General features: G+C 30.0%; 1 protein-coding gene across 5 annotated transcripts; it reads right to left on the bottom strand.

The window, feature by feature from the left end:
• Positions 1 to 1,656: 1,656 nt before the first annotated feature.
• Positions 1,657 to 10,574, bottom strand: LOC113549340 (acetyl-coenzyme A transporter 1-like). 5 transcript variants are annotated; one of them, XM_026950596.1, is made up of 11 exons: positions 10,192 to 10,233; positions 9,362 to 9,726; positions 7,822 to 8,084; positions 7,564 to 7,690; positions 6,360 to 6,522; positions 6,136 to 6,290; positions 5,431 to 5,621; positions 4,334 to 4,521; positions 3,228 to 3,354; positions 2,169 to 2,384; positions 1,657 to 2,033 (listed from the first exon to the last, which is right to left on the bottom strand). In XM_026950596.1, the coding sequence occupies exons 3-11, from the start codon at positions 8,038 to 8,040 to the stop codon at positions 1,827 to 1,829; spliced, it is 1,593 nt and encodes a 530-aa protein (XP_026806397.1). In that variant the 5' UTR covers positions 8,041 to 8,084; positions 9,362 to 9,726; positions 10,192 to 10,233; the 3' UTR covers positions 1,657 to 1,826. The 5 variants fall into 5 exon arrangements, with proteins under 5 accessions (XP_026806397.1, XP_026806396.1, XP_026806399.1 ...); XM_026950595.1 differs by lacking the exon at positions 10,192 to 10,233 and adding an exon at positions 9,953 to 10,185; XM_026950598.1 differs by lacking the exons at positions 9,362 to 9,726; positions 10,192 to 10,233 and adding an exon at positions 10,497 to 10,574.
• Between the last annotated feature and the right edge of the window lie 2,308 nt (positions 10,575 to 12,882).

The raw sequence follows: 12,882 nt of genomic DNA, 5'->3' as shown, positions 1-12,882 counted from the left end.
AAATGCTCGTAGTTGGCTGTGTGTTGTGTCGAACTGCCTAACCACGTGCGTATGTACCGCGTATTTTTTCCGTATGTACTACCGAATTTTGATGATGATGTGTGCGGAGGTGGTGATGAGTCGAGGGGGTGACTAATAACCGTCGATCCCCCTCCGTTTCCCGACCTGGTCGATCTAAGTAGACATTTGTTGTGCCACTGGATTTCCCCGCAATGTTTGCACAGACCCAGTGGTTGACGTTCGGTTGGACTGTCAAAAAAAAAATTTGTTTGACCGGGGAGGGGGGCTTTTTATGGAGTATCGGTTGTGTGCCGTCTGCATCGTACTCTTACGACTTACCCGACTAGTAGCACTCGTGTATACGAGTTTGTAGCATTGTTTATTATCACATTTCCAATTGGTCCGCTGCGGTATTAAAAAAATTGCTACCTAATTAATAATTATGTGTATTCCCTAAGGTGCATGGTCGGTCGGAGTCCGCTAGCTGCCCTACCTACCAGCATGGTCGTCGTGTAGGAGTCGTACACGACTTTCCGTTAATCCAGAGACCAACGGTAGCACGAAATTGAAGCGTACCTCCTCGTAAACGCGAATTTTGCGTGATGTTTGCGGAAAAAATTTGTTCATGTTTACGTTTGCGTAAATGATAATCAGCAATGAGCTGTTCATAACGTCGCCAGCGTGATCCAAATATATCGTAATTGGGTCAACGCTCTCGGCGGCGGCGATACCGGTTTGAAAGTTCTCACCTGCACGCTGCGCTGTTTTCGGCGATTATGTCACGGGCCGAAAAGTAAGTGTTTGGCGGGGTGGTGTTACGTTATGTAATTACTGTAATTTTGACACGGCTACGACGGTAGGTGCCCGGCGAGTCCGCGGTGAGCCGGTCAGTATAAAAAAACAACACGAATTTCACTATTTGTACGATGTATTTTTATTGATGATAAACAACGGTACGCAATAGCTAGTTGTTAAATGTCACTATGTCAGGTGTTGACGACATAAAAAATGAATACACAATCATGCTTTGCGCGATCTTACGACTATGCGACGTTGTTGCCGTTGTCGGAAAGACTCAAAAGAGCGAGATGGCCGGCGGCCGATACTCGTCCAGACCGACTTGTCTTCCCGTCCCACCATCTGCTTTTGCAGTGCTGGGGAAGATTCGACGGTGTCGTGTCGTCGTTGCCTGTGGTGGCGGTTGATAGGGCGTAGACCGATCGCTACAATGTCTGTACTTTGTACCGGCGACCGTTGCGTACCGTGTCGGGTACGCGTAGACACACTATAATTTTCGAATGCGCGAAAAGCGTACCTATATCGTAAACATACCGACCTAGCGACGAAGAAAAACATGAGAGCGCTGACGTGGTGCGTTCAATTCTATAATATAAGAAACACGACATTTTGTGTGCCACACATAAGTGAAAATCGGAAAATGAACAATAGAAAACATTAAACACACTATTTTTTTATTGTTGTACTATTTTTGTTCTCACTGTTTATAATAAATCATTATATCATTCATTTAAAATTCGATATAAGATAAAAGTCCGTCCATTAAATTATGAAGATTAAATACAATAATATAATTAAGTAGAGATAATTTTAGTATCGTTTAAAAGTAAATTATTTATATTCAGTTAAGTACGAGTATAGGTAATAAATGTATAATCAACGATAATTAAAGTTAAATTAATTAATTAAGGAATATAATACTGCAACGGTATAATAATATTAGGATGAAATATTTAAAACAAAATGATTTATTGGGCGACCTATTAAGGTTTATTCATGCGCAAGATAATAAGTTTCTCTGTGACTTTTCAACCATTGTTTTCAGTTGTTTCATTTTTCTTAACTGTATTATTCTTCACATTGACCATCCAATGAGAAGAGCTCTTAACTTGAGCACTTTTAAAAGTACCACTGAAGATATAGTACCATCCGATTCCAAACAATATACACAGAACCGATTCTACATAATATCCGTTAACTAATACAAAGCAACTACTCCTATTTGTTTTACACGCCTGTAAAGAAAAAAAACAAGTTAATATTAAATTATTTATTTATTATTAAATAACAAATAAATTATTTAGTCTTAAGTGTTATTAATATTTATATTCGATATATCTTTAATAATTAATCATGGATGAATTCCTTACGTTGTTTGGACTTGATGTAGAACAATTGTTATTATAATTAAACAAACATGCTTTCAACGTTAAAAAATCTATTAATGATATCGCAAGCGAAATCGATGACGATATTCCAAAACTTGAAAAAGTATTTAATAATGCCATGTAAATACCGCCAAAACGAGGATCACTTATCCGACTAAATAAAGAATGTCTAGACAATTTCATGATCGTGCTTAGAATCTATAAAATATAAATTACACAATTGAACGTTAAGTCAACATGAATTGATACATATATTCTTTTGGAAATATTAATTTAAAATAGAGTTTCTCCCTTAAAATATACCTCATGAAATAATGGAGATAGCATTATTACCTAAGTTTTTATTTCTTATTAGACCCACAGTGACAAGGACTAGAAGTATTTCATATTTTAATTTACTTAATGTTTTGATATAAAATTTAAAATAATAATTTTCTAAAATATCGACGATAATTAATTTGGTTTATTATTCTGAAAATGTTATCATTTACATCATATTTCTTAATATTTTTTTTTCATTTTGAGAATATTTTTGTATTATTTTACGGGAATGACTCCGTGGGCCAAATGTATGATAACACTGGCATTTATATGGTATTAAGTAATTCACAATTTTTCTCAAAACTAAAAAAAGTATAAAAAATCATGATAATAATAAAAATAAAATTTTGTAACGTCAATATTTTTAGAAAAAAATCTCTATAAAATGGCTATCTTCGATTTTATTAAAAAAAAATAAAATATTTTTATTACATTTTTACGAAAACATTAGATTAAATTAAAATATGAAATGATCGTAGTTATTGTCGGTATAAGTCTTTTAAATTAAGAGAGATCTATAATCCATGATTTCGGGAGATATCGCAGTGGGAAATCCTTAAAGGACACTTTATATGTTAAAAATTGTGCAGTAAACTAAAAAAATTCTGAGTAGGGTTTTTTTCATTCATAAATTTTAAAAACTATCAATATGTCAAAATTATTTTTAATATAATATTTCTTTTATTTGAAATAAAATAGTATTTAATATTGTAAACTTACGTTATTAACTATGAAAAGAAATACTAAAATTACATAGTAATATATTGGAAAACCTATTTTTCCATTATTTGTTACGAATTTTGTTGTATAATATATAAATATAACAAATGTAATATTCCACATTAATCTGAAATAAATAATTTAAATAATTTAAAAAAAAACAAGAATAGTAGGTATACACCGGAATTATAAACCAGTAATTTATTTATAATTTATTAATACTACGCATATCTTTACTTAAATATTAAACTGGGATTCCAGTGATCGAATAGAAACCTAATAAGAAGATGCTAAAATGCACTGGCTTTGGCAAATACCTATCATTTATGTGCTTATTTTATCATATTTTTTTTATTTATGGCTATTAGGTACAACAGGTATAAGAATAATACTCACAAATCACAATACTGAAAAACGCAAAATTGTAATTAAATGTATGTATATTAGTAACAGACATCGTTTAAATGTTTAAAACCACACACTTACATACCATTTATAACCCCACATTTTAAACCACTAAATACCACATTCATATTTTCTATTGTTAAAATGGAAAATTTGGTAGGTCAATTATTCAAAACCATACACAATTAATTGACAGTTAAAAATTGAACATTCATTGATGTTATACGAATTTTTATAAAAATAATTCAATATATAATGTTATGATAAGATAAAATATATTATACAGGTATAGAAAATAATATTAAAATAACATTAGAATAAATGTACATCCTTATGTTATCAAATATTCTTGTAAATTTATGATTTTGATTAAACAAGATAATTCATGTACGGTTCTAAACAACAATACAATTTTAAATATATTTTTGCATTATTGATACTGTGTGCGGTATTAGACGGTTTGATTCTAATAACACTGTGTGGAATCGTATAGGTGTGCGAATTTGAACAACGACCCTTTTTTGAAAATGTGCGCGTGCGGTTATGACGACCGCCGCTTAATAATAATAATAACACATTTCGGTTAATCTTTATAAATATATTTACATATCAATAAGTTATAAAACTAAAAGGAATACTGTCATTGATTTAGTCATGAAACCGTTATAGTTTCTGAAATATCTTAAAACAAATGTATTTACCTGATGGGTGACACTATTAAGTATACGCTCATTGTTTTAGGTCCCGCGGTGTATTTTGATATAATAGTTGATGTAATGATTTTTACTATAATCATTGATGAATTTATAATCACAACATTATCTTTTGGTACTCCTGCGTCAATGAGTTGTAAAATCCACACAGTAATGGCAGACGAAGCAAATGCAAACTTTAAATATAAATTATATCAAGTATATACAATGTATAAAAAAAATTTTATTTATACATTTTTATTTAATTTTATATTAAGTATTGTATAATTGTTGTTTTATTAAATTATATAAAGCATCATCACGATTTAAGGTACCACTAAATATCCCAGTTGGATGACCTTGTATTGAAGTAAATATTTTAGAGAGCCTAAGGGGTACTTAAATACACATTTATTTATGATTTTAAAATTGTTTACACTTTTGTGCGTATGCATATTACAACTCCCATTTTATTACATAGAAACACTACTTTTTTTTTCTGATTCGAAAAGATTTTTTTTTTCAAATGTTTTTTGTATACATAGTTTTTTTCTATTTACAAAATTGACCAAGTTAGAGAAGTCGCCATTTGAGTTAATGTTTAGTTCGTGTTTAATGAAATTTTCACGTATAACCACTGGAAATAATAAAATATAAATATTTAATTTTCCTTATTTTCACCACTATTATACAATTACAATAGTGATTTTGAATTGAATTGTGGTTTTTAAATCGATTTTTTCATAGAAATAATCGAAATAATTTTAGGCCAGATTTGAATTCCTCATGTTTTTTATGGATTATTGCCCTTCAATTAGAAATATTATTGCCATTTGTCTCATACGACAATATTTGGTAAGATAATAATAGGATATCAATTAGTAGTTAATATTCACACAACTGGTTTTATTCACACTAAATAAAATACGGGCCTTCCTTGTAAGTTAAAAAAATAATAGGTATCTATGTGGTTTTATTTAGTTTCAATATTATAACAGATACATAAGAGTTTCGTTCAATAATAGATGCTGCGGTGACGTGACTAATTTATACAAGTTCATGAGAGTTATGCGTACAAAAATAATAGGTTAAGTCATAATATTTACTTTGTCTGTCAACAATGCAATCAATAGTACCCGGATACTGGGTAGCTTTAAAACTTTCCATAAAATTATATAATATTGAATAATGTTGAGTTTCATGTGGTTGTCTTCTAACCTGTTACATTTTTCTTTTTTGAAAATGCCAATTAATATTGATATTAAAATAAACAGAAAACCGCAAAAATAAAAAAAACCTGTAAAAAGTTAAAGGTTTATTATAAAAGTTATGTAAAAAAAAAAACTTTGAAATAACCTTTCTAATAATTAACAGAAGTATAGGTATTTTTATGAAACTATGGAAATTATAAAAGGGAGTTGAAAGTTTTGTAAATCATAATATTGTATCAGTATCAATGTATAAAATAATTTTATAAATAATTATAATAAAATGTTTATTTAATATAAATATTAATATAGGACATTAAAATGTAATCACATGGCAAGTGTATAGTATAATATAAACTTGTCATTTCAAGTATTTAATACACTGGAGAGTTTATAAATATACATACAACCCTATAGTTAAAAATAAAACTTTGTTATTTAACTAATTACATTTATTGTCTATGAATTCGTTCAAGTTTACAAATTTTAATAACAATTTTGGTTGACAATATTTTAATCATTTTAATTTTTAGATCTGGTTTACAACAAACAAGGTAGGTACTAAAAGTTTATATTAAATAGGTTTGACTTTTATTTACTTACCTGGAAAAGTCACTATTCCTCCTGTATCCGGCGAAAATCGTAAAAACTTATTACTAAAATTCTCTGACGTGAACTCAACTAGAATAAAAGAGCCAATCGTTGCACCAATGGGTACACCTATAAAATTGCAAGTTGAACCGTGACCCACGTTATTTCTACAATAGAATCAAAATCTATTTTATTTTTACATTAAAATCAATGAAATATGTAACAATAACACAAACTTCTTTAGCATTGTAAGTACCCAACTGTCAATGACTATAAATTGCGTAGCTACCAAAACTTGAATGAATAACATCGGATAGAACAGTTTTAATATATTTGGCTTTCCTCTATCTGCAGGTATCCATTCTTCAATATTTATTCCCATATAAATGAAGCACCCACCTATCCGACATAAATGGTTTTAATATGGATATTGAACTCCACTACTATACTAGCAAAATGCTAAATGTATTAAATAAAAATAAAAACTTAAAAATATATTATGCCACGATTTAAAGATTAAATTGTGAGCGATATAAGTGGTACCATAAGATTTGTATAAGGAAAAAATTGAGTTACAGGACCAAATTAAAATTTTGCAGTAAGCGGATTATCAAATTTTCAATTATAAAAAATTTGAAGTAAAGTTAAAATATTTATTAAAATTTTGATTTTGATTTAAATTACCTATTTTTATTTTTATTTTATTCTCATTTCAGAGGTATTTTTATTCGATAAAGATATGCATAACATATATTTAACATGTGTATAATAACAAATAGAAGGTATACGTACACATAGAATAAGTAAATTATTTAATTTATTGTTAGTTTCTTAAATTTTTAAACCATAACATTAGAATAAAATTTTTTAATTAAAATATATATATATATATATTATAAAATTAAAAGTTAATAAAGTATATATCTATGTACGTACAATGAAACTTATTTTAAACTTACTACGTACACTGTTAGTTTTTATATATCTTATATTTATTTTACAAAAATTAGTAAATCTCTTTATTGATTATTATCATGAATCATGTTTATGATTAAAATAAAAATATCTAATAACTGATACCAGAAAATGATTTACTTATTAATATCCTAACATTTGAATAACCCCAGCGCTCTTGTAGGTAAAAGCTTCTCGTAGCATTATGATTTATGAGTCTCATTATAAGCATGTAGTACTACAAAAAATATTTGTATACTTCAAGTACACAAAGTTCACCTTACATAGTTTAAAATTTATAAAAAATCCTAAATAAAGTAATGGAACAAATAATAACCTTATTCTCATTAGAATCCAAAAGTTCATAGCTTTCCCTAACAAAATTATCCTAAAGCATATTTACTTTATATTATACGTTTTTATTTTTTAATAAGTCGATATGCTTAACATTAGTATTATTATAATTTTATGGTGCACCACACCTACCGATTAAAATGTTTACCGGTATTAGCCAAGATTTTCGTCTTCCTACCTTTTGTATATAGAGGGCGTCCACTAAAGGTGCCAATATTATTCTTAAACTATTCGGCCATGCCACCATGCTAAGAAAAGCCTACAAAACAAAACAACATTACTTGGTATACCTCGATAGAGTATAAATAACCATTGACAATAAACCATAGTATTTATCCAGAAACATAATAATTTTACAATCATTAAAATTAAATCTTCATTTGTACTTACCTGGTCTTTATAAGTTATGTTTTTGTTGCCTTGCAAAATAATCGGCACTCCTATGTATACACTGTTACCTATTCCTTGCATTATATACAGCAATGTTAATATAAAAATGTTATGCCAATCACCTTTCAAATTCGGAACATCGGCCGAATTTGACTCGTCAACTACTGTAACTGCTGCGGCAGCTTCTTGTCCATCATCTACTTGAAGTTCCTTCTTCATGTTTACGGTTTAGTCTTCACTATTAGACAAGTTACGCACAGTAACTAAAAAAAAAAAGAAAACTAAATAAAAATTGATTTATAGCGGTCGCTGAAGTTTCGTACATGTAATAGAATAAAAGTAAACAAACGGGTTATACCAATAAATTAAGCTTTATCTTAAAATATTCAAAATCGCCTGTATTTCTTAGTGACACAGAAATGGAATATTACTTTAATGAAGTATACAGAGAATGGTTAATTAATAAAATATATAAATATTATTTAAAAATATTTTATGGCTTACAATAACCATGATTATTATTGGTATTAAGAAACACAAACATATATAAAGACTTAAATTCAAAAAAATAGAAGTATACATAAAAACCTTAGCCATAAACTTTCTTAGCCCACTTTTAAATGCAACAAATACACTCCATTATTTCTTCACATACATCCAACAATTCCAACATAATGTGGATTAAAATGGGACCTTCTTCACAGCCTTCTTGTTTAGCATACACAAACAATATTCAGTACTTCATTATTACATAACCCCTTCTTTTAAAGGCATTCTTACTGTATTCTAAACTCTCTTACGTCATATAAATATTATTATCATTAACTACTAAAATTTCAATTTACTATTTTATAATATATAGAACCTAAGTCAATTTATAATTAATGGTCATGTTAAAATAGACACATTGTTATAATATCAATAGATAAAAAAAAGCCTATAACTTCGAATAAAATTGTATTTTTATACCTTAAAAAACAACTATGAATAATTTTGTATTGAAAATTAAGAATATATCAAAGTATTTATCTCATTTAGTGTAAATTTGATTACAAGTATAAGAACATTATACAGATTGATAAACCTTAACGTAAATAAAATAGCTGAATATTGATTAGAAACCCACTAAACAGGTATACTACAGGTATGATACAATATTATACTATACATTGAAGAGGTTGGCAACCAGATACTTTCGATGTTGAATGACCTCCAGAAAATAATAAAAATACTTGTTTAGGCTGGGTTAGGTATTCATAGAAACTTAAACTGTTTTGTAACAATCTGTTTAAATAAAAATAAAATATTGTAATAACCTAAGTACTTATTTTTTCTGCCATACCCAAATCACGACGTTTGTTTATTGTGATACTACAAAATGACGACGAAAACATATAAAAATGTGCTCAAAACGTCTATTGTACACTGCGTCACTGCGTATCGTACTAATATTAGCGACTGTTATGGATTTATCGTGAAAGGGTAATTTGATTTATCTTCTCAATAAGAACAAAATACCGTATATATTTTCTTTATTTACCTAAGTTTTAAATGTTCCCATTAACCGGCGTGTCGCTTGTGAGTCGAAAAGACGAAGTTTTTGCTGTGTGTTAGTATATTATTTGAAAATCTGGTCCAGCCGTTTCGAGTTTAATACAGGAAAATAAGTCAATTAACCGTGAATCCAATAAGCTGTATATGGATATACTAAAGCAGACGGATAGTAATGTGGTGTTTCACATGGTTACTGCGAATAAATTATCTTTCACAAAATACGTATCCATCAGTCCCGACGTTTACTGCAGCTTTTCTGTACCCAATGAATGTGGTTACTGTTGAGGCCCCTCGCGATCCTGACAATCTGAATAAATACTGAAGAAAAGTTCAAAACTGTTGCTACCGCATCTATTGAAACAAGAAAATTATACATGGTACACGGTATACGATCGTCAGATGTAGTTTTTCGATGCGTGGACGAAAACACAAAAACTTCTCTATCCTGAACACGAAACGCATATTTTTAGGTTTATTATTCAAAGGCGGAACGACGTTAACCCGATGAACGCACACTATAGGTTATCGATTCCGTCGGAAAATGTTATGTTGATTTCTGACGTCGTCCTTCACTTACCCTCGATGGAATCACGAATACGCCAACGTGTTATTTTTCGTGGCTACCCTCTACCGAAATCTCTCGATGTTTATGATAAAATGTGAATATATTAACATATATGTATAGTAAAATTACAGGTAGTTTTCATTATTAAGTGTTTAGCGGACGCATTTACAACGATTTATTGATGAAATGTAGAGTACAGTAAGTTTTAATATTGTGTTATAGTTTATATTATGTATAGTTAGTGTACTTACAAAAATATAATATTTATATACATATGTATTTATATATAACGCGTCTGAAGTTCAACTAACGTATCCGATCGACTGTTCGCCGTTCTGATTTGAGATTGGCAATTAATCTCGTCCCCACCAAACTAGATACTCGCGAAGAAGAAAGTTAATCAAAATATTTTTGGATCATTTCCAAGTGGTATCGTATATAAATAAGTACGTACTAGTTATAGATAATAATAATTCATAATATTTTGGGTATGGAAAACGTGTTAGAAAAAAAACGATTATAAAAATAGTAATAACGATAAGACGATGAAACAGACCATTTTATCCTAACTGACTTGTCATAGGTGGGGTAGGCTGGTGAGGGGTTCTCGTCGTCACTAGCCGCGGTGGTCAGCTCGTTGTATCATACTGCAGCTGTCACTCATCTTCGGAGGCTATCTCATCCACTATCTGCATGCCGTCGGTCGTTTTTAGTGAATACCCGTCTCGCGTACAAAACGTCTTGCATGACACCCCCCCTATATTTTTTTTACAATGATTCATGCGTGTACCAATAACATTTTTTAGGACTTCATCACTGCTCGTGTCCGTCCATTGTGTCGTTCTGTTACTGCTGCTGCAACCATTGATGAAAGTGCATAATCAACGCGAGCAATTTACAGAATATTAATGATGACCTTATATTATCAATTACTCATAGTTTCAACTCGTATGGTTTTTTAAAAACATCATTCTTTGATTACAGCATAGTGCGTGCAGATGATTTAAGCATGCCGGTTTCAAGTATTGTGATCGTTGCTTGAACTAAAATAAAAATAGGTAAATCATAATCCGTAACTTCGCGGACTTTGTAGTAAATTTGTATTTAATCATTGTTATGGATTCAATTTTACAAATTATTAAGTGTGAAATTGTACATAATATTAATATTTTTTCACATACTGTTTATATTAAATAAATAAATTCAATTAATTAAAAAAAAAAATGAAGATTAAATTCAACACTATATAATTAAGAAGAGATAATTTAGTATAGTTTAAAAATAAATCATTTATCTTAAGTTAAAAGTAAAAATTCGTCTGTATTTCCCAATGATACATGGCAATATTACGTTAATAAGGTATCAATTAGTCAATCAGATATATATATATATTAAATAAAAATAATTAATGACTTACAATCGCTATGACCATTATGTGTTCTAAGGAACGAAAACATAAACAAAGATTTAAATTCAAAAAATATATGACCACTGGGTTAAAAACCTTAACCCGAAAACTTTCATAGCTCATTTCCAAATGCAACAAAATCAACAGATGGATACACTTAATTTTATGTATCCTGAAGATACAACACAACGTGGATTAAAACAGGGTCGTCACGCGAGCTTTTATACTACGCATATACATACTGCAATATTCAAAAATTAATTATTACATAAGCCCTTCTTTTAAAGGCACTTTTACTTTATTAAACACTCTCTTATATCATATAAATATTATTGTCATTAACTGACCGGTTTGTGAGTTGAATAAACAAATTTTTTGGTGTGTGTTAGTACATATTATACATTATTATGTGAAAATCGGGTTCAGTCGTTTTGACTCCAGTACATGCCAAATGAGTCAATTAACCGTGTGTCCGATAAGCGGCGACCACCTGTATATGGATGTATTAAAAAGCAGACGGGTTCATATTGGCACTGCGAAAAAATTCTCTAACACATAATATACGTGCAACCAACAGTCCCGACGTTTGCTGCAGGTTTTCTGCACCTCATTTGGTGCATGTGGCCTCATGTGAGGCCCATCGCGATTTCGACGGTTTGAATAAATACTCGAGAAAAATTCAAAACTACTGGTACCGTCAAATTTAACAAGGATATTGAACACGATACATGGTATATATTGACACTATATTATGATCGAAAGATGTCGTTTTCCGACGCATGTACGAAAACAGAAAAACCCCTCTATCCTGAAGCCGCCGACATGAAACACATATAATATTGGGTATATATTTTTCCAAAACGGAACGCCATCAATCCGATGAAAGCACACACTAGGACTAGGTTATCGATTTCATCAGAAAATGTTATGTTGATTTCCAGCGTCGCCCTTCACGGCTTCACCTATCACACACCGTAGTACGACTTCAGTTGCACTTTTTCTCATTTGTCACATAATTTATTTACGACACGCGTACAGAATGCGACTCTGCGAGTCGTGACCATAAACTATCGTCGGCGTAGAATCAAGGTTATAGTGTTATGTCTAATTTTGTAATACTCATCAATTATGCTGAATGTTTGTATGTAATACATTACTCGTGTATAGGTGCTTGGCCGTTCGCCTCCAGGGTGATGAAGATTTACGAAAAATAAATAATGTATATGTTCAATAAACAAAAATAGGTTGAAATTATAATATTATTTGCACCACTTATACATTATACAAATACGACGTTATTCCAATATATTTTTTTTCACAATCGAAGTATTACATTGATGAACGCAAAACATTAGATGTATACAAGATGGGCAACAGTAATATGTTTTGGTTTTCAATATTTACATAGCCGAAAACTAGAGCAAACAATAATATGATATATAATTGTATTCACTAAGTCGTGTTATATTGTTATTGTTATAATTTGTTTGGTGACATCAATGACGGCGCATTCTAGCATTCAACGCTTTGTATA

This window comes from Rhopalosiphum maidis, chromosome 4 (genome assembly GCF_003676215.2).
Source record: "Rhopalosiphum maidis isolate BTI-1 chromosome 4, ASM367621v3, whole genome shotgun sequence".
Classification (NCBI taxonomy): Eukaryota; Metazoa; Arthropoda; class Insecta; order Hemiptera; family Aphididae; genus Rhopalosiphum; species Rhopalosiphum maidis.
Note: the sequence above shows the minus strand (reverse complement) of the source record. Positions and strands in the feature narration are given on the sequence as shown.